The sequence below is a fragment of the Myripristis murdjan genome, chromosome 17 (assembly GCF_902150065.1).
Source record: "Myripristis murdjan chromosome 17, fMyrMur1.1, whole genome shotgun sequence".
Lineage (NCBI taxonomy): Eukaryota > Metazoa > Chordata > Actinopteri > Holocentriformes > Holocentridae > Myripristis > Myripristis murdjan.
In genome coordinates, this window is record NC_043996.1 from 20,128,580 (window position 1) to 20,150,631 (window position 22,052).

At 42.0% G+C, this 22,052-nt stretch overlaps 3 protein-coding genes across 5 annotated transcripts in view; 1 reads left to right on the forward strand and 2 right to left on the reverse strand.

The window, feature by feature from the left end:
* Window positions 1-302: 302 nt before the first annotated feature.
* kdsr (3-ketodihydrosphingosine reductase) lies at window positions 303-7,810 on the reverse strand. Its single transcript, XM_030073911.1, has 10 exons — window positions 7,319-7,810; window positions 6,249-6,338; window positions 5,651-5,707; window positions 5,455-5,520; window positions 5,257-5,352; window positions 3,885-4,076; window positions 3,408-3,491; window positions 3,234-3,317; window positions 2,987-3,088; window positions 303-2,084 (listed from the first exon to the last, which is right to left on the reverse strand). The coding sequence occupies exons 1-10, from the start codon at window positions 7,505-7,507 to the stop codon at window positions 1,965-1,967; spliced, it is 1,080 nt and encodes a 359-aa protein (XP_029929771.1). The 5' UTR covers window positions 7,508-7,810; the 3' UTR covers window positions 303-1,964.
* A 918-nt stretch (window positions 7,811-8,728) lies between these two features.
* vps4b (vacuolar protein sorting 4 homolog B) lies at window positions 8,729-18,846 on the reverse strand. Of its 2 annotated transcripts, XM_030073908.1 has the most exons (13): window positions 18,708-18,846; window positions 17,754-17,865; window positions 17,216-17,316; window positions 15,470-15,581; window positions 14,853-15,003; window positions 14,615-14,673; window positions 14,357-14,476; window positions 14,032-14,188; window positions 13,767-13,915; window positions 10,769-10,850; window positions 10,301-10,520; window positions 10,035-10,175; window positions 8,729-9,941 (listed from the first exon to the last, which is right to left on the reverse strand). In XM_030073908.1, the coding sequence occupies exons 1-13, from the start codon at window positions 18,726-18,728 to the stop codon at window positions 9,840-9,842; spliced, it is 1,527 nt and encodes a 508-aa protein (XP_029929768.1). In that variant the 5' UTR covers window positions 18,729-18,846; the 3' UTR covers window positions 8,729-9,839. The 2 variants fall into 2 exon arrangements, with proteins under 2 accessions (XP_029929768.1, XP_029929770.1); XM_030073910.1 differs by lacking the exons at window positions 17,216-17,316; window positions 17,754-17,865; window positions 18,708-18,846 and adding an exon at window positions 16,780-17,010.
* A 1,237-nt stretch (window positions 18,847-20,083) lies between these two features.
* Window positions 20,084-22,052, forward strand: part of LOC115375320 (laminin subunit alpha-3-like) — a 63,706-nt gene continuing 61,737 nt past the window's right edge. The window contains exons 1-2 of one of the 2 annotated variants that reach the window (XM_030074737.1): window positions 20,084-20,474; window positions 21,158-21,310. In XM_030074737.1, coding sequence (XP_029930597.1) covers window positions 20,202-20,474; window positions 21,158-21,310 — 426 coding nt within the window. In that variant the 5' untranslated portion in view covers window positions 20,084-20,201. The remainder of the gene's footprint in view (window positions 20,475-21,157; window positions 21,311-22,052) is intronic. The other variant, XM_030074738.1, reaches the window with a different exon arrangement.

The following is a 22,052-nucleotide window of genomic DNA, read 5'->3' on the forward strand; positions in this document are numbered from 1 at the left end:
TTTTAGCATTAGCTTCTTCAGTAGTCACTTCTTAAGGCTTAGAATGGGTCCCCACGACGCTAGTGCTCAACAGCATTAACAAACTAGTTCTAAGATAAACAGAGCAGCAACATCAAAATAAATCTCAAACAGTTGCATTGCATCTACAGAAATTGTCTTAATACATTTTGGCATTCAAATATTGGTGTACTTGAAAAAATATTCCTACGTTCTGATTTGTAAGCTTGGTATTGAAGTACATTCTCCCTATATGTGATGAACAAAAGGAAGACTTACATGAGTTCACACTGTATTTTTTTTTCTCCCTCTAAAAGCAAAAACACTGAGAAGGTCATGTGGTAAATGTGAAATTTTCCAAGGCTGGAAGGACATCAGGAGGGAACTGGCATTCCCATTCAGGGAGGTATGAATTCCCGACTGTATATGACAGGGTCACACCAGGTCAAAATCAGGGACAGGGACTACTGTTCCCCTGCACACAAAGATGTTGGTCCCTCTGCTCTTTTGGCCCTAAGGTAAAACAAATCTCTAGTGCCCCCACTAGGCCTACACAGACATTGCTCGAACCAGCGAGCGACATCCCTCACCTTGCCCTGACTGACACCACCCCATCAAAATATGGATCCCATTTGGATCTTGACTGAGGTGGCTAAATATGTGCGCAGACACATAAAACCAAACGCATGTACAAGCTGATATGCCTCCCTCTACACATCTAATGTAAGCAGAGACAGAACGTGTAGTGAACCAAGTAAAGTTCACAGGTGAAAGGTGACATTACCTGCCATTTATCCCCCCCATCCTTTTGACTTAATGGCTTTAACCCCGCACATGCTTTCCTGACTTCTCTCAAATAAAAAAATATCATGGGATAATGAGAACATAATTTGGTGTGTTTTACTCCCAAGACATTAAAGATCAATGTCCAATGGCTTTTCTATCCCCTGGGCTTGGCTCAGTCATAGTACACCTGCAATCATTTGTAAACACACACCAACCCATACACACACGCACACAAACACACAGTCATTTTCTAACTTGCCTGAACACTGCCTCTCCCTGCAAATGCTGAAGACTAGAACTTTGTGGAAGCAAATTAGGTTTTTGCATTAGTAAAATAAAATAAAAATAAAAAGCTCTCACGTTCATATCAGCGTCTTGTTAAATCACATCTCGACTTAGCAAGCAAACAGGAAACAAGCTAAACATCCCTGCTGAGGGTCGCAACTGGTTTCAAATACAGAGGTCATTGAGACAAGAGGGAAGAAGGAAGGTGCTTTGCCTGCAAAGACTTGTATGATAAACAGGTAGAGAAGGATGGGGACTCATTTGGTGGAAAATATTAAAGTTTTATAAAGTGAATGTAGCTGTGTGATGCATGCAACAAAAAGACAAAAGGTAAAAGTTACCATTCTGGTTTTCACTAGCCCCTGGTGGGAAGGAATTTCAGGCCATATTTGGCACAACCAGTCGGACAGGCTATCCATTTCTTTTCTCTGTAAGTAAAAAACAAACAACATTGGGCGAGTAGAGGCAGGGAGGCCCAATATCTTAAGTGTCAGCTGTTCTCAAGGCCTACTTTAACAACAGGCTGCGGGATGTTTAGTCTGCCTTCATCCCCCTTTAGTAAGGCTGCCCCCACAAAAGAGGAAGGTGCCCACATTAAACTGAAAAGTCACTGGAATTCTCTAAGAGGACAGGAAAAAAAAATCAAAACGGCTGTAAAGTCTATGGAGGAGTTACATCACTGGAAAAGCGAATAGGAAACACCAGTCATTTTCTGTCATCCCATCTGTTTAGCTGACATTACAAGTGCACACAAGGCCTGACCTGTTTTCCCCACCCAGGGTGGTGCACTTGTAGGGGTGGAGGGAGAGGAGGAGGGGAGAGGGGGTGGTAGAGGGATGTTGTGTCTCCTGGGGCTGTGAAGAAGTGGGTGAGGGTGTTCCTGTGTCGTCGTGTTGTTACTCCCTCTTGTCGGCCGCTTTCGACTGCTCTCTCTGAATCATGCAGCGACGCACAATGCTGTCAAAACTCCCCAGGTAGAACAGGGCAATGGTCCGAAACAGTCCCATAGTCACAATCTGTGCAGGGGGGTTAAAAATCAAGGTTACTGCAGAGGCATAACCCACATTATAAATGGTGGCCTGCAGTGCTTCCTGGGGCCTGGCTAAAGTGAGAATAGTAGCCCTTCTGCACTGACCTAAAATCCCACTGCCAGCTGGGACTTGAGCTCATTGTAAAGCAGGGCTGAACAATTAATCAGTTATCAAAATCACAACATGGCCAAGTGCAATATCCAAATCACAGGGGATGATTTATTTTTTTTTGACAAAAGGTACAAAATAGCATTATAAATTAAGTACTGTGGTGCAACAGAGCAGGCCTGAGTACTTAATCATATTACCCAGACTCAAGAAAACATGTTTGTTTCGTACAGACGCCATCAAAGGTCACATCATCATCATTTTCATATTTTTTTCAGAGAAAATTAAAACTAATATACAAAAATAAGCATTGCAACCAGGACTATGACCCATATAGCAGTGGTGATAATAATACAAATCATAATTACATTATGACTTTTTTACCATATCGTTCAGCCCTAGTGTGAGCTCTAAATACTGCAACAGGCCCAGGTAATTATCGGCTCAGTTCTGCACAGCATGAGGGTAAATGAGTCACCTGCTAATCTGCAAGCCCAGTATTTTAACTGCAACATACGTAATATGATAAATTTCACCTAAATCACCATATTTATGAGGCAACATTGCACGCTGAATTTCAGTCCACTTGGAAGACTGTGACACCAGCTAACCTGGCGGTGAAACAGGCTCTCCAGGCCTTCTGCTAATGTAAACAGTGTCACCCGTTTTTTTTTTTTTTTTTTTAGCAGCTAATCCTTGGTATAAAAAAACAGAAAACCTTGTGTAAAACCTGCTTGCCTGGTGTACAAGTGATATAGGAAGAGCAGTAATGCCTGTACCTGCTGCAGGCCCTCTGTGATGGAGGTGACAGGTGACATTCCACAGGTGAGTGCCGAGAGCATGTAGCCGTCAGGACCCACAGAGCTGTTAAAGTTCCCCTGCTGTGGGAAGACAAAAACAGTCAAAAAAAAAAAAAAAAAAGAAGAAAATATCAGTCTCCCTCAGTGCGAGAAGAATTCACTAATTAAATCTTTGGAACTGAACAGAAGGCTGGTGGGTCAGCGGCAGATGGACTGAGCTTCTTACCACCGCATCCCGAACAACGATTTTGGCCACTTGCTCTGGCTGACAAACCCCAGAGGTCTCGGAGATTAACTTGGTCTCTAAAGGCTGGGAGAGGGCAAAGATGAGAATGGCTTCAAATAGAAAAAAAAAGGGGGAAAGAATTCTTTTTGTCCATTGTTTAATTGTAAAATTTACCTTTGTCTTATTTTCCTCAGCCAGTCCTGGTGTGTCGGTGTCTGGGGGGTAGGCCACCGTCACATAGATATTGTATGGCTTCATCTGGAGGAGAACAGCAACATGTTTTAGCCCTTTGAGCTTCATGATGGTTAAAGACTAGAATCAACATCTCATACAAAAAAAAAATGGGATAAAAAGAAAAACTACCACTCTCTGTGAGAACACTAGGGATCCACAATGGTGTAGGTATTGTGGTTGATATTTCCATCAGTACCACAATAATTTATGTTTTAGCTGTAGAAACTATTTTAAAACCTCCTAGTGATCACAATATTTGAAGAAATGACATGCACCTTCACATCATCACTTGCCAAAGTTTTAGCGAACAGATATGTGCTAAAATATTTCAATTAGATGCACTGTGAACATGATTCATGCCGGAGAATCTGTGTGCACGAGGGTGTTGAGGGATGAGTAGCGAAAAAAAAAACTCACCTCCATCTGCAGTGACTCTGCTAAGCCACGAAGGGCAAACTTGGACGGGGAGTAGGCTGTGTAGCCAAACAAGCCAATCTGGCCTGCCTGGGATGACACAAACATGATGCGGCCCATTCTTCGCTCCTTCATGGTGGTTATGACCGCACGCGTTGGGTAAACACTGCCCAGGTAGTTCACCTCCATCAGCCTCTGTTGGAAACACACAGTCACATGTTATAGTAGGACTGTTCACACTGTGGGGCTGTGTAACTGCAGCTACAATACTCCAAAAATCGAATATTCCTCTAATACATAATCCACTATAAATACCACTCTATAAAAGGCACTGGATGGGAATTTAACCTCTTCCTAATCTCCTTTGACTGCAACATTATCTTCTAAAGAGTCAGACAGCAATCTATCCTCCAGTCTTGGTGCATATTTAATACTTAAAACACATTAATTTTGAAAGAGCAATTCTTGTGCATAATTACAATGTGAGGCTCATGGGAGAAGGTTCTTATTCCTGTGCCGGTAGTTATCAAGCAGGTCGGAGGATTAAACTGGCCCAAGTGTCCAAAACATTTAGGCCCCATTCACAATGGAGCTAAATATGGTTGCTACTCCTCATTTACATACTTAATCCAGTCAGGTTCGCACACGGTACAATTCTCAACAAAAGAGACAATTAGCAGTGCAGAGTCCTGCTGGAAGCAGGCAGCGACAACCAAAGTTTACTCCTGTTATTATGCAAATGAGCCTGTCTGTGTGTGTGCATGGACAGAAAGGGACTCGACGAGCAGTGGATGATGTGCAGTGATTTAACTGCTCAGCACTCTCTGAATGCATCACTGGAAATACAAAACCAGAAGAATGCTTCAAAACAATGGAAAGAGAAATCTTTTGGGGCTCTGGGCAGATGATTGTCCCAACAATATTAGAGGAAAATTTTTTGACAGTAGAGATTACATTTATACCTACAAGATATTTGAAAATTGAGATTTATGTTAATGTCTAGCAAGTACATACTTCATGCCAGCACTGAAAATAGAGGAGCAAATGCTGTTACTTCTTGCAAATGTGTGTGTGTGTGTGTGTGTGTGTGTGTGTGTGTGTGTGTGGACACAGAACATGAGGAACACCACTTAATAACTTAAACTGTTTAACTCCAAGATACTAATGTGAATAAGGCCTTAGTGGGTCTCCTTTCCAATGCATTCCTTCACATAGACCCTGGTGGAAATAACCCTGGAGACATGAGACATTTTGAGATGGACTGGCAATAAACAGAGCATGATCAATTCATAATTTTAAATGCTATTCAGACATTTGACTTTGTGACTATCAAGACCAACTCTGTAAATTTTACCATATAAACCAGGTTACTCACTTTGAAGCGATCCACCTCCACCTCTTCAAACTTTCCAGAAATGGACATTCCGGCACAGTTCACCAGCATATCAACAGGCCCCAGCTTCTCCTGAGCCTGGGAGACAGGAAGAAGGCACTCCAATAACCTAATTCCAGTACTGAATAATTAAAAGGATGGAAGATGGTAGACTGTTGCACAACATATGGGTAAGATTACCTGTTTTATCACACTCTCCACCTGGCCGTAATCCTTTGAAACGTCCACTGATATGCAGAGCACCACCTGAGTGAAGGAGATTGCACATGGTCTTATGCAATCTTATGCAAAATAGCACTTGTTTTTATGCCCTATACGAATCAAAACAATGTTTGCAAGTACTGCTTTTTACTGACAAACACACATGGCCTCATACCTGCTTATCATTGATGGCACATTTCTCCACCTCCTTCTTTGCTTGGAGCAATTTAGCCTGGGGAGAAAAAAACATGCATGCTTCATCTCCCAAACAATCATGTACAAGTTACTAACCCCTGCCCCCTAGATAAATAACTAAAATGCAGAATTTTTTCACTCAGAACATTCAGAAACGAAAGCTACAAAATGTTTCTAACTCTGTAGTGTACAGAGAATGTAAAACAAATATTAGTCATAATGCACAGTGCATGGTTATGTCCCATTGAAACATAACCATGCATTGTCTATTGTAATGTGATATCATAAATAAATAATATAAATAAAACCTCAGAATTCTTGACTGACAAGCTCACTTGATTACCATAATGAGCTAAAAGGGAACAAACAACCTACTGCTTTAAGATAAACAGAGTTTTCACTGTAGTTTGCACTACAGTGAAGTGCCTCCTTCCTCTTATATGCAACAATGAAACTTTATAATCTGTTTCACCACCTCTGCAAACATTCGAGTTGGCTATAATGACCAAGCAGATTAGGACTAGACTTGACACAAAAGAAATGACTGGCTGAGAGTCACTGTGGGCGTTTCTGCTGACCTCATCCCGTGCCACCAGGGTGATGAAAGCTCCTTGCTTGTAGCACTCCATTGCAATGCACTTCCCAATGCCGCTTGACCCTCCTGTCACCTGAAGATGTAGATGGTGAGCAGACAATTAATCAGGAGTCAAACTCAAATTTCTAATCAGACGCTGTGAACTCTTTTTAACCCTCCTATTATGTTTGGGGTCAATGTGACCCCCCCAGTCAATGTTTAACGTCAAATACATCATTAACATCAATTAACATAATTTCTTTTTTTGCTCTTCATATTTCACGACTTTTTCTAATTTAATGGTGACAACAGGTGTGCATCAGTGTTTCTTTGGGGTCAGTTTTTTTTTTTTTTTTTTATGCCATTTGTAATCTTCAAAACATTTCCCTCGACTTTCGGGCCCTAACCTAACATTTGAGAGGGAAAAAACACGATTCCCACGACAACTTTGATATATGGGGGGTTATATTTTATTTAAAAGGCTACTTGGATAGCCAACAACACATATAAAGCACCTGAAATATAATTTTGAGTAACCATTTTTATTATAATCATTTCTGAAGGTTTAAAAAAAAAAGCTAGTAAATGTGTAAAGTAACAGGAGGGTTAACTCGCATCAACGCTTCCATAAAAAGAAACTCGTTTGTGTGTTTCCCAAAAGAAATGTGAATGAAAGTACCTGCAGCGGAGCAAAAATACCTGCTTCTCTGTGTTACGACATCATGGAAACCTATCTGCAGAGTGAAATAACTTCCTTTTTTATTAATTAACCTTGAGCTTGCGTTGATTAATTCATCGCTATGTGGGCGTGTCATATAACGGTGTCAGAGGAGCAGCGTCTATCTTCGCGTTGGGAAATTGTCAAATGTGATCAGGCACATACACACAAACGCAACTAAACATCTGTAATGAGCTATAAAAAGCTGGTCCCACGTGGAGACACTGTTATTTTGACAAACGTGGATTATAAAGTGGTTAACATTAGCTATTGGGGCTACACGTAAGCTAGCGACCAAGCCTAAAAGTTACGTAGCAAAGTGTAGCTCAGTTGTTTAGCGTCCCGGTTGCACTTACCACGACGTGGGCCCCGTTCAGTTTCAAAGGTTTGGGGCTAATAAGAGGCGATATCATGTACAACAGCAACACGAAGGCAACGATGAATGCGGCGACTACAAGAAGCATGATGAACGGCAGGAGCAGCCACCAGGAATTGATGAAAAGCCAATCGGTGATCGTTGAACTCAAGCCTTCTTCAGAGGACATGGGTGAATCTGGCAGTCGTTAGCTTGTCGGCTAACTAGCAGGCTAGCTTCTGGGGGGCAAATTACGGAGGCAAAAGGCACGCGGCCCTGGAGGTGGGGGTGGCGAGACACAAACCCTGGAGGAGGAGTTGCTCTGGTGTTTGGCGGCGAGTCAGAGGTCTAACAACCGAGATAAATTACCGTGGTGGACCTTGGCTCCCTACGACAAAGCGCACTCTGCATAAACCAAAACAAATCGAACTGTGCACTTTGAACGCGTGCTACGCAGCCGCGCGCCTGGGACTTGTAGTCCTCGAGCCTGCACCATTTCTCTGGAGCCTACAGGGGGCACGGGCTTCAATGAACCGCAACTCCCAGGATCCGACGCTCCGCTTTCGCCAACCTCGGTGTAACTACCCAGTTTTGTTTTGCATAGCCTTCCGACCAGTAGGCGTGCCTGGCTGGATGAAGCGACTATGGAAACTTCAAACATTTAAGTCACAGCTGATAACTTGAAGCGTTTGGACTGTGAAACCCTTTATTAAATCACCATCCTGCTCATTTCTGACGTGTAAAAAAAAAAAAAAAAGACATGCTACTTTCTCATGGTGCACAGGTTGTTTTCGCCCCCGTTTATTTGTCTGCTAAAGACTTAATGGGAGGACTGGGAATGACTTAAGGATGAGGAGCATTATTTTATTTTCCAATCGGATTCCAGTAATGGTTCAGTTGGATAAGATTAGGGTTAGGCAAATCAGAGGCAGAATAGGGGTGGGTATTTCCGGAATCCAGGTGGGGGTGCGAGGTGTTATGTTGATGTGGGGGATCCTGCAGCGTGGCAGGACATTATGGAAAACTGACATGGAGAGACAAGGCTTAAAGGTTGTCTTTATCTTTGGCTATGACATTTACAATAATCCCTACCAAATCCTGAAAGACAAAGTAACTGGAAAAACAACAAAATGGACAGATGTGTACAATCTCTAATAGAGTTTACATGAAATGTGCAAGTTTAATACATTTCTTAGTAATGGTGACAAAGCACCCAATATACATAGCAATATGAGCAATTCAGATATCTACCGAAGAAAAATAATCTTGCAGCTTTTCTAGAAGGCACATGGTGCGCATTACCACGTAGGGATACATATGGTACATGCTTGGAGCTGCGTTCCAATAAAGAGTACGTGATTATGATCTCTCTCTACATGAGCCATCAGTGTCCAACATCAACATCACAGTCTTGTTTCATCAAAACCCACACTTATTTCATCTTAAGGCTTTTTTTTTTCTTTTTTTCTTCTTTTTTTTTTCAATTTTGCATCATGTATTATCAGCAATACCTTTTTCCAGGTGCATGATAATGGAAAGACACAGTCAGTGGACAGTCTCAATGAGCTGAGGAACTAAGCAAATCCAAAACTACTTTGAGTCCTTGACGATAAAATAATGGTCCGGCACATTTGGTGATCCCTCATAACAGCCTTTTGGAATCCGAAATGACAATCAACATATACAACTGTCATTTGTTAAAAGATGAAACAGGATGAAAAACAATACAAAATGTCCCGACGCAGCTGTCATCCTGAGTATGTGTTTGTGTATCAACCCCTATCGTGTCCACCACCTTGTGACTACAAAGGCCTATATTTCACCACTAAAAATCATAAGAACTCATCAAAGAGCAATGTCATGCACTGTTAGTTTCAGTCCCACCAGCCCAAAGGTTATACAGTTCCACAAAAAGTACATACTATAAAATTCTTTTCATCTTACTGATAAAAAATAGAGGAGAAATACAGGCATTTCTAGTGAGATATACTTTGACGGCCAGGTAGGAAATAAGAAATATAGGTCAGATATTAGATAAGTTAGGGATACTTGGGTAAGTCCCAACAAAATAAATTAATGAAATCGTTCTCATGTCTTTTGATTTTAATAGCCTCATTTGCAATAGTTTTGTGTATGTATAATCAGATTTGCCCAAAGCTGCTTAGGTGTTCTGCTCAACAATTCCTTTAGGTTTTAGTGCACACCAAAAAAAATGCTCTTTCAATTCAAAGTAGTGACCAACTGACACTTCATCAAGTCAGCTGCAAAAAAACTGCAGGTGAAAACGGCCTGGATCCTCTTTGGAACAACAGAGGATGTCAAATGAAACTGTCTTCCACTCTTGTGGGACCACCAGATTGGCTTAACAGAGCAATCATGTGGCCGACTTGTGAAACACCGCTAGGCCTGGCGAATCGTTCGGGGAAGAGAGAGAGAGAGAAAGGGAGAAAGACAGGAGAGAGAAAGAACACTTCACAATCACAATTCCTTTGCTTTGGTTTGGCTTGGCGAAAACATCCCACTTAGCCTTCCTGCCCAAAGTCTTCTGTGAATTTCCGCAGTTTGTCCAGGTCTTGTTCATTGACTGTTGGCTTTGTGTTAGACAGAGACCTCAGCATGTCAGACTGGAAGCAAATGGAAAAATAACATTACAAGATATTCATCTCATAAATGCATTTGGACATACTAGGGAAGGCTACTATTTTTTGTACCCTTACCATACAAACAACGGGTTCCAATAGCTTTTCCCCAGGAACGTCCATCCATGTCATTTCAATTGCATTGGGATCCCCGGGCGAGCAAGGGGTCAGGAGGTCGTCTACAAGAAGGTTGGGGTCGTCTCTCGATGGTCCTCGTACCTTACACACCACAATTAGGGTAAATGTAAAAATGGAAAAAGAAAACACAAGCAGCATATCTGAGTCAGCTACTCTAAAGTATACTGACACATTAAACAGGACTATAGTGATATTTTAAGACCTACCCGTTTAAAGTGAGTAGCTGACTGGACCTTCCTGACAGGCTGCATGAGTGCGTCTCTGACAATGATGCTGACATCTGCTCCAGAGTATCCGTCTGTCTTCTTGCCCAGAGTGACAAAGTCCGATTCGGTGAGGCTGTTGGGGGTGGAGCCCAGGTGGAGCTTGAACATGAAGGAGCGGGCGTGCTCCTCAGGCAGCGGGATGTAGATCCTCTTCTCAAATCTGAGGTGGTGTTATGAAACAGTGAGCACAGATGAAGAGACAACACGGTCACCAACAATTTAGACCATGGAGGGCTGAGAGGCTGCAGGTTTTCACTCCAACCAAAAACACTGATTGGTTCCTCCTCTCTGCTTGAAGGTGAGGTGATCACACGGTGGAGTTTTTGGTTGGAGTGAAAACCTGAAGTCCCTCGGCCCTCCATGGCACATATTTGGACATCCCTGATTTAGACGAACAGCATCAATTACCTTCTTCTGATAGCAGAGTCTAAAGTCCATGGGATGTTTGTTGCCCCAAGCACCAGCACTCCTTCGTTGTCATTCCCCACTCCTGCAAAACCACGGCAAAGAAAGAAAAAACACTCAATATTCAATAACTATTACTCAGACAAAAACACTTATAAAAACACTGCTGTGCTCTAATATGTTAAACAAATATGACACACAAGCCCACCTGTGTGTCTATGCTGTGATGATGTACACGAAAGATGCAAGCAACATTAATTAAAAAGGAATTTACCCATGTTACATCTAACTTCTATTTATCCAGCCTCCATGTTACAAAGGGAGATTTCTGTATTGGTACCCATGCTACCTAACTTTGTGGGACAAAGTCATGAATGTTTGCTGTTGGTTCCACACAAATGGAAAGTCAGTGAGGCTGACAGCATAGCAGGATGCATAAAATACACAATATAGGTTTAGATTTGGTTTACTGATGATCAGTATACATTTTCTTGCTGTTGTTGCTAAGCCAAACTGCCCCTCTAGGAACATCTACACTGTGATGATGTGGAACCTTGATGCATGTTGCACTAATTAAAGAGGAATTTCACTCACACACATCTGATCTTTATTTGTCCCAGCTCCCAGAGCAGCTGATTTGCCATGAAAGATTTTTGTTGTCTTTCTGAGTTTGACTTAGAGTTAATAAGAAACTGTGTTCACTGTATTAGGCATATGAAACAACAGACAAACTTGGATTCTGTGGTCAGTATCCCTCACCAAAGCTTTTGAAGACAGTTTAATATTTTATCTTCAGCTCCCTGCACACCTGGCATGAAAAGATAACTAGTACAGTGCCTGTTAAAATGTTAGAGTTAGCATATGCTTTTTCGGCGTAAACGCCCACATGAAAACGTTATTGTTATTATTACAAGCTGGCACACTGCATCCAGAGGGTGTGCAATATGACTGAGATGGGAGATCTCCAAATGCAACAGTGCTGCATCTCTTCCAGGTGTGACCATAAAACCACAGCATTAAAAGCCCACCAAAGTGTTGAAGAAGCAGAAATTTGAATGTTGGGTGGTGGAACATATCTGTGCTCATTGTCCTCACTGATTTAATTGTTGGTACTGGAAACTCAGCCCACCTTGAATTTGCATAGATTGCCTTGACTGGCATGCATTAATCTGTGAGTAATGGTGTGCTGCTCTGTTCTGATAATAGTTGTGCATGTCTTGCATGTGAGTGCTTCAAAACTGTAAATGTGCGCATGCTGTACACTGTCAGGGTGCAGATCTGCCCTCGTATTTGAGTCCACCTTCCGTGGTCTGTCAACATAACGGTAAGTATAACATCATGAAATCAGTTTTTGCAGCTTTTGAAACACAAATACTCATACTCAACACTGCAGTGCAGAGGATCCTCGTCAACACACCTGCCAAGTTTGAAGTCAATCAGAAGTACAGTTGTGGAGATAATCAAGGAATAGACACACATAAAGACAGAGATTTTTCCCATTTAAAGATAGATTAGATTAGATAGTTAGATTCTGGTCATGAATGTGATAACAAGAGATGTGATTATTTAATTAACATGACACTGGCACACATTCACATCTGGTCTGGTGTTGAAATGTAAGGGGAAGTAGTAGCAGTAATACATCTTTTACATTAAGGTTAGATGTGAACTGCTGTGATTTAAAATTTTGAAGTCAGATCTTAAATTCTGCTCACAAACAATAGCATAAGTGGTAATACTGTACAGGTACTCTGTGTAATGCATTTCCACTCCCTGCTTTACAAAGAGGATTTGTGAGCAACTGTAGGCACTGAGATAAAGAATAAGAACTAAAAACTGAGGTAAACTGCACTTATGAAGTGCAAGTTAACCGTTAGTCAACCAAACAATTTAGTTATCCTGCTATTTCCATGACAACAACCTGCTTGCTGTAGTTATGCAAGGAACTAGTTATGCAATGGATAAGCAAAATGTTTGGGTGAATAACTGCCCACTTCCACTTAGTTTTTATTAATGTTAGTGGCAAAGGGATTAAAGTTGGAATTTGACTTGTTTCAACTTGCCCACGTGCCACAGCCAAATTGGAATAGAGGTGCTCAGTTTTCTCAGAAGGGATAAATAAATGGTTTTCTCAAAAGTACAAATAACAAAGAACAATTATTCAAATGAGTCACAATGTACTCAGGTGGTACATTGGACTATGTGTGGGAAACACTGCGACAGGCAAAACAAGAATCCTAATACATGTGGAAAAAGCATAATGTTCCTTTATCATGCACTGGACATCACTTCTCTGAAGAGCATTTCAGTGGCATTATTTACTGCGTCTGTCATCATCTGGGTGATTTGCTTTCACTTTCATGTGCAAGCTTGTTGCATGATAGGTAAGACAACAATATCACTAAAGTCAAATTCAGAGTTTTGCAAGCCTATCTATCCCAGTATGATATATGGCAAGGGAGAAGAGGCAGGGTTACATGTCTCCATCTGCTGCCCTGCTACCCTAAGGAAACCAGGAGACAGTGATCTGACTACTTTGCCAGCACTTTGGCCTATGTTAAGAGTGACCCAACAACCAACATTCAACACAGGCGGACATGGTTTGTCTATTCCAAGCCACATACTGTACTGTAAGATGTGCAAGCTGTAGGTTAAATATTTTAAATTTGCCTACTCTGTGGGTATCCACTGCAAAACTAACTCAGCCATCAGAAACTTCACTCTGAGTAGCTTCTGTGTGCGTCTTGTGTTTCTATGGCAATACTTTTGTCTGTCCCACGCAGTGCAACCACAATAATTCCTATGAAAATTTAGGCCACAGAAAGAGCTGAAGCTAATTGGCTTGGTTTACTGAACTTAATCAATTAATACCATTTTTCAATTTATGCCGTCATTTTAGATCACTCAGACACTTCTCTCAAAATGAGGCACACAACAGTGAGACACCAATTTTCACTTTATCCGTGTGTGACCAACAATTTTTGTTGCTTCTAAGACTCACCCTGCATCTGGACCAGGAACTCTGTCTTGATACGGCGAGCAGCCTCACTCTCATTTTCACTTCGGGAGCCGCAAAGGGAGTCGATCTCATCAATGAAGATTATAGAAGGCTTGTGCTCCCGTGCAAGGCTAAAAAGATTCTTCACCAACCTGGCAAGCAGAAAGAATTCACGAAATTCAGTAGATTCAGAGGTAGTGTGCTGCTGGCTGGAATGTCTTTGTAAACATAGTCCATGCTTCTGTGGTTTACTGATGATACGACTCACTTTTCACTCTCTCCCAGCCATTTGGAGACGAGGTCAGAGGAGGAGATGGAGAAGAAGGTTGAGTTGTTGGCCTCTGTGGCGACGGCTTTAGCCAGATAGGACTTTCCTGTACCTGGAGGTCCAAAGAGCAGGATTCCTCTCCACGGTGTCCTCTTTCCTGTCAGACGAGCACAAAAGAATATTTGCCTATATTACTAGCAGTGCAGTGTGACAAAAATAGCATCAGCTGCTCAGAGATATGCCCTCTGTGCTAAAGACTGACACACCCTTGCATGTAACACCCTTTGACTTGAACTTCCTATTTCAGTCTGTAATATTTAAATACCTGTGAAAAGGTGGGGGAATTTGATGGGAAGAATAACAGCTTCTTTCAGGGCTTCCTTGGCTCCCTCCAAGCCAGCAACATCATTCCATTTGATGTTTGGCTTCTCCATTACAATTGCACCTGGTGAAAACAACACATCACATTACGTAGATATTTGAATGAAATGATGATAGCTTGCTTAAAAAAACAAAAAAAAAACAAACATCAGCCGTAATATCAAAACAGTAAAATGACCACTATAAGCATTATATTGCTAACCTGAGAGCTGATTCTGGAATTTCTTTTTCTCTGGATTATCACCTTCATCACTTTCATTCCTGGGTAGCACAAAAGTATGAAATCATGTGAAAAAAGGCTCTGACTCTGCTTCAGAGGATATGAGGTTCATGTTTATGCCAAGTTAAAAAAAAAAAAATTAACTCGTTGCATTCCAGTCGGGTCAGAATGGTGATGTGTGAGCAAGAATGAACTCTTAGCCCCACCCATAAACACACACCCTTTGTCGTCAGACTGTGACTCTTTGACAGGCTTGGCAGGTGGAGCCTTCTCTTTCTTCTTTAGATACTCCTTCAGCTTCTCTGCTCTGTCCAGGTACTCGGCGCACTTTGCCCGGATGCTCTGCTTAGCTTTGTCACCCTGGGCTTCATCTGTCAGTGATGAGCACAAAATCAGAAAGAAATGGTAGGGACTTGTTAAAGGCTTCATGGTTTTTAGAAGCCCATTATGCTGAACACCTGTTAAGTCCACTATTAAAACAATCATTTCAAACTTTACATTTTGCACTTATGGATATCATGTTCATGTTAGCATCTGCTAGCACACACCTTTGAGTGTGTGACATCATTTGCTTTTAAAATCACATTCAATCTGTACAAACTTGCTTTTACTATCACTACTGCTATGGCAGTGTATAGGATGGCTGCAGTGCTATTTTGGGGAAGATGTGAAGCCACTTGATAATTATAATACATATCAGAACACTTCCCACTGGACCTGTGAAAGTCAGCAATCATGTTGAGGAAAGACATGATTATCAGATTGTAATAAACAAATGATGAGGGAAGAAAAGAGGAGACAATGTCCTAAATGCCAACGTGTAGTCTTATGGCTTACATTTCACCACATGGAGGAAGTACTGAACAGCATGCTGGTACAAACGGAGAGCCTCCTCATAGTTCTGAGCTTTGTCCTCCTGAGCTGCCTTGCTGGCAAGATCAATGGCTTTCTACAGCAAGGGACAGAGAATTACAGCAATGTTGGAGTTACAGTGTAGGCAAACTGTGGGCAACAACACTCAAAGAGGAAATGGACCACTTAATGACTGCCTCCGGATCATGGAAATGACACAACGAAGCCATCTGCCAACCAGAATGAAACATGAACACAAAACAATAGACTTTAGTGTAGGGCTGGGCAATATGGACAAAAGCAAATTTCATGATATTTCTGGCCTAATACCTTGATGTGGTTAGTGTGATGATATTGCATGGATGACAAAGAAGGTAGAGACAGATATTAAAACAGCTAGAAAAGTCAGAATTCAGAAAACTGCATCACTTTTATTGTAATACAGCCTTTAAAAAAAGTGATATTTGAAATCCTAGATGATGTTTAGTTGCATATCATACCAATACAAAATTAATATATTGCCCAGCCCTACTTCTAAGCATTGAGGGCATGGATAAACAAAACAAAATGAGACAACTATTCATATACTATTGTCTAGAAAGCATTAACAGGCAACATTATGGGTCATTGCTTTGTGTAAAGTTCAGATGTACACCTGTGTGTGGTTATTAGACACCGAAGTCAGACTAAGTGACTTTAAATGCAAAGAAGCACTTGGTATCACTTCCTTATTGCATAGCCATAAAGTTAAAACAGTATTTAGGACTGACAGGTTGTGTCAAATTTGAGCTGTGCATTCTGTACAAAATGTTTCATCACCTCTATTAGGGTGGATATATGGGAAGCTGAATACGACCAATTATCTTAGTGTCTAGCTTCTTTATTAGCTCGATGACTTTCAGGCAAGACAGATCACGCGATCAGGTAACTGTGATAAGGCTACTGCACGGTCATAAAGAGTAAAACACTGTCAATCCAAGGAAAACGCAGCGTTTGTAGCATGCTTTGATGCGATGGAAACGCACACTGAGCGAGGCCGTAGCTTCGCTTGTCGTCTGCCAATTGAACTGCTGGACCAACCGCAGCTTAGCTAAACAAGCTAAATTAGCTCATTATGCTACTTTAATTTCTAGAACGACGTGCAAAAATGATAACGCAAACTAACAAAAATTCGTCGGACACTTTAATCGTCACCTGCTCGGACGCGTTTTCAGTTTTATCCTCCCTTTGGTCTGACGTTAAGTTGTTAGCTTCTCAGCTAATTTAGCTAACGATGAGCTAGCTCCCCAACTTACCTGTAAATTGTTGTTGGCAGCCATAAGGGCCGATCACTCGTCCAATGATCGACACGAACACAAACCTGCAGTAGCTAAACAACTTCTAGACGGTGTGTTTAAGATTTTCGCCCTCAGTGTCGACGGCCGACTTAACAACCAAGCTTAGGTGGCTTGTTTTCTTTCGATGATGAAGCCCGAAGAGGAAACTTCCGCATTGAAAAGTCGACAATCGCGTGCACGGAATGTCGTTACGTCAGGACGCACCCGCGGCGCGGCTCTTTACAGGCTGATTACAGAGCTTGAGTCTGTTGGAGGCAGGTGTGTTTGAGCTTATTTTCTTTTTTTTTTTTAGTCATGACAACAAAGTCCATACTATCTGTTGTCCTGTAAAAAAATCTGATCTGTAAATCACGTCTGCTTCAGGAAATGCTTTATGTTTAATTTCTGTAGCAACCTCTTTTTTCTCCAGGTATGCCTGTAGCTCTTCCACTCTGTCCAGGTACTGTTTACATTTATCTCTGATCTTCTGGTTGCCATCTTTACCCTGAGGTTCACCTGATGGGAGAGACACAGTTTATGTAACAATATTACGGTGTTGTTATTGCTGTATGACATTTTCTAAACTCCAATTTATTTTAAAAGGGGTTATACAGATGCCACACCTTAAAATGAACACACACACACACGCACACACACACACACACACACACACACACACACGCACGCACGCACGCACGCACGCGCGCGCACGCACACACACACACACACACACACACACACACACACACACACACACACACACACACACACACGGCTATTAACAGACTCATAAGTAACTTCACATGTGGATGCTTAATTATTTGCAACAATCAGTGACAAACAGTCACAGTGTATGAAGTGTACTGACAGACATGGACAAAAAAATATACATATTAATTAGGGTAAGGGTGTGGTCTTTTAGATGCATTTCCTCTTCTGTCTCCATAACGTACGTTTCACAATGTGCAGAAAGTACTTCACTGCATGTTGGTAGGAGCGGATTGCCTCCTCATAGTTCCCAGCCTGGTCCTCTTGCGAGGCCTTCTGTGCGATGGCTATAGCTTTCTGAGAGAGCAGGAGAGGGATTATTGTTTCAGTCAGTCTGCTTCTTTTTCTACTTACGTTCAACAATAAACCACAAACCTCAAAGTTTCACATCACATTAGTAACTTTTAAACTACATCCTTTCCTCTATTTAGCACTTGCACTTTACCACAGGAAACAAAACAATCCGATTCATCATTGGTACACTGATATTGTTAAGAATGATGGCAATACTTTGATTTATACTATAACAAAACTCTAACTCTATCCAAACTATGGTCCATTTATTAATGCCACAAAAAGAGAAAACAAAAACATTATAGCAACTAAGCTGAAACACAACAACAACAACAACTACTACTACTACTACTAATAACAACAATAATAACAGCAATAGTAATAACTAAGGACTTCATTCGCTCAAATTCTGCAGCCTACATAGTAAGTGTTTATCTGATTAGATCATGGAATTAATTGTGAATTAATTATACTCATAGATTGCCTCTGACTCTGTGGTTGAGATAGAAAAAAGTCATTGCAGAAATATTGACACAAGAACCCGCGTTCAAAATGTGAGCATATTCTTTGACTTTTAGAGGAAACCAAAAGTGACATCTTGCAGCAGGTAAGTTTCAGTAGCCTACTCTTACATCAACACGGAGTTGATTATAGAAGTACATTCCTGCTGTACACAGTATCCCGAGTACAGCTGTCAAAAATGAAACTGGTCTAACTACACCCGGTGGATGTGTTGTCTCAGCTCACTCTTCCACCAGTTTATGCGCTGGTGAAAGACAATGAACTTCCAAAACAAAATGTGAAATCGCCAGTGTTGTGGCGGTGGTGCGAGTTAGTCATCATACCTGGAGATTTGTTGGCTCCATGTGGAGTTCTTCTGGAGGAGACGCTCACAGCAGATAAATCGCGGAGCTCGTCGTCTGTCCTGTTTGGCTCCTCCGCTCAGCAGCAGTTCCTGGTTGCTTATCTCACCGTCACCATGCTCATGCGTCCAATGAGTCCAGCCTGCGCGCAGGAATGGAAACAATGCTGGGACACAGAGCCCTCCTGCCTATGACTCAGGATGCCCAAGTGTTGTTATACAAGTAATAAAGAATCTGACTTTCATTATTCAAGCAAACTTAAATCCTGCTCAAGAATACTTTTAGTCTGCTTTTACGGGCCAATAGAAGTAATCGACAATGGTAGCTAATGCCAAAAAAGAAGATCTAGGCTACTACATGTAACTCAGTATGGGCGGTCTTGTTACACTGAGCCATTTCACACCCTGGACTCAAACTACAGAGTAGGCAGAGTAGCCTGTGTGTGTGTGTGTGTGTGTGTGTGTGTGTGTGTGTGTGTGTGTGTGTGTGTGTGTGTGTGTGTGTGTGTCCTAAAAAAACATTTATTTCATAACCTCCCTGTAACGACTGTCTGGTCCACTAGATGTCACCCAAAGATCATAAAAACACCAGCGATGTGAAGCTTCTCACAGCTTTCAAGCGTCTATCTTCTAAAATGTAAATGGTATCGTATGATGCTGCCACCAGAAACAATATTATAACATAGCCTAATGGAAGGGTCCAAACCATTTTTTTCCTGAGAACACTGCAACAAGACTTATAAAATTGTAATAAAGGGTTTTCATAGAAAGATTTATAAATTTGTGTAGGATGTCAAAGTCATGTATTCTTGAGATGTTCTGAGATATTGAGGTATCTGCCATTAGCCACACAGTACATAGGCATGTCACCTGTGCCATATAGCATCAGATGATTGCATCGCGGACAATATATTGCATCTAATTTCTTTTTAATTTGTTTGCACAATAGTGGCAGCCAGCAGATGAGATGTTGAACCTTGCTTCAGACAATAGAATAGCCCAGTGAGAGATAATCAGCCCAATCTTGCGTAAAATGTTATGCTTTGATGTTTAGTGGCCAGGTTTATTTTTAAACCATCATTAAGTGAGTTGTTTTGACAGCTTTCTGAAGTTGCTACTACTGGGAAACGCTGTGTAAACTCCGAGAGGGGACCTTTGGCCCCAGGCACTGGATTACTTGTTGCTGTCGAGGTCTGACCATTGACAGCCTGACACCTGATACCCCCTGTGTGCCACACGGTTTGGTTAAGTACAGCCGGCAGCTGACTTTATTCATTTGGAAGCATGTTGTCGGACCACAGCACATCGTCAAGTGCAGAAAATCAACTAAAAACTTAGTTGCACATCAGCGGACGCGTCGTTCTTCTGAGAGAGCTTCATGCGCAACGCGCTCAGCCTATAGGCGCATTTCATGGAGATCTATAGATGACACGATCTGCGAGCTGCGGGTCGCTCTCAGCATCTACACGGATCTCTAATGTGGAACATGGCGAGAGGGATGAGGGGAGCTTATCTCGTCGCGCTATTTTTGACCTTTTCGATATCACTTTTCGGGGACGCAGACGGACAAAATGTTTTTGACGAAACTACGGGGTTTAGTTTGAGTCCTCCGTATTTTAACCTCGCCGAAGGGTCACAGATCTCCGCTTCTGCAACTTGCGGTCAAGATGAATCTGGGAGACCGAGATCTGATTTATACTGCAAGCTTGTCGGAGGACCTACTATTGGACTTCCTACTCAAAATATACAGGTAAGAGAGTGAAGTGGGAACTTGACGCAGTTTCACTAAAACTTTATGCGTAAAAGGCGAGCAGTCTAGTGTGCATGCGATGTAATGGGTAATTAGTGTCCTAAACGCAGGCACATACAACAATAGTTACGTCCAGTTTAACTTATAACTGAAAGTTTTTGTAAGCAGTTTTATTTCTTAGATAAAGATGTCCCACTCTGTTTTTTTTTTTTTTTTTTTTTTTTTTCTTTTTCTGCTGCACCGCTGCCCAAGCTGCAAAGTGAGCCAGTGTTGCCCCCCGGGAAACACTGAAAAGTCTACCCGCCCTGACGAAGTTGCACTGTACATCTGCCAAAAATAGTTTTACACCATTGTAGTCGAGTCCCAAATATTCTTTAAGGAAAAACCTTTTCAGCAGTGGGCTTGTCCCCTCGGGGCTGATTCTGAAGGGTCCCTATTCCCACAGCAGGCTTTTCTACATGACTGTTTGAACAGCAGTGTAGTGTAACCTGAACAAGCTTTTCTTTTATGTTCAAAATGTGGTGTAGGTTTGCATCAGTGGTTGCCAGATTTTTTTTGTACATGTGACAGGTTAATTATTTTCCATTATGGCTGGCATGTGAAATGTGTATGCAATGTGTGCTGATTATTTGGCTCCGTGTGTCTGATACTACTCAAAATGCCACCTGTCTGACACCCTGCAGGGTCAGTTCTGTGACTACTGCTATTCCAGTGACCCCAACAAAGCCCACCCAGTGACCAACGCCATCGATGGAACAGAGCGGTGGTGGCAGAGCCCCCCTCTGTCCAGAGGATTTAGCTACAATGAGGTGGACGTCACCCTGGACCTTGGGCAGGTGAGATTGCCATATCTGTCTCAGCCAAGGACCACCATTTACCTGCTGTGCATGTAGAGAGTGATGATTGCTCTGCGGTGGCAGTAAAATATAACACTTGGATGTTACAGAGGGAATTGAAGGAAACTATTCTCTGCCTCAGCACTCTATCTGCAGCTGAGATGCATTATGTCATTTGTGTGAGGTGGCAGAGTGCCTTCGGTGGTGTGGAATCCTTACTGTTTCTTTTTGCATTTTTTATTCTCCTTCAAGGCTGTGTTTTGGCATTGACTATGTTAAGCTGCTTACTGACTTCAGCTATGCTTGTGAGATGTGTGGTTAATTTTAAACACTGTATGAGAAATGGTGTTTGACTGATGTTTTGTGAAGGTGTTAAATACTTAAGTTTCAGGATTGAGGTTCCTCATTGTAACAGTGGTCATGTGAGTGATGTCCTGCAGTTGGCTGCTTGCCAGGAATCACATTCATGCCCCTGTGGATGGCGAATATGCGTCCATCATGACCTGTATGTCTGCAGCAAGAGTTTGGCTCATGGCCCATGAAATTGCACCTCACGCTCAATTATCCTCTGTGAGGAAAGAGAGGAATTCTGTCTCGGGATTAGGGATCAGAAGGATGTTAAGTCTGATTCGAGGAGTGTAGGTGAACGCCTGGACCTCAGGGGTGAGAGGAGTGAGAGAACTGGTTTTGGGGCAGACTCCAAATGGAGAACAACAAAAGCGATACAATGTTGTATTTTATG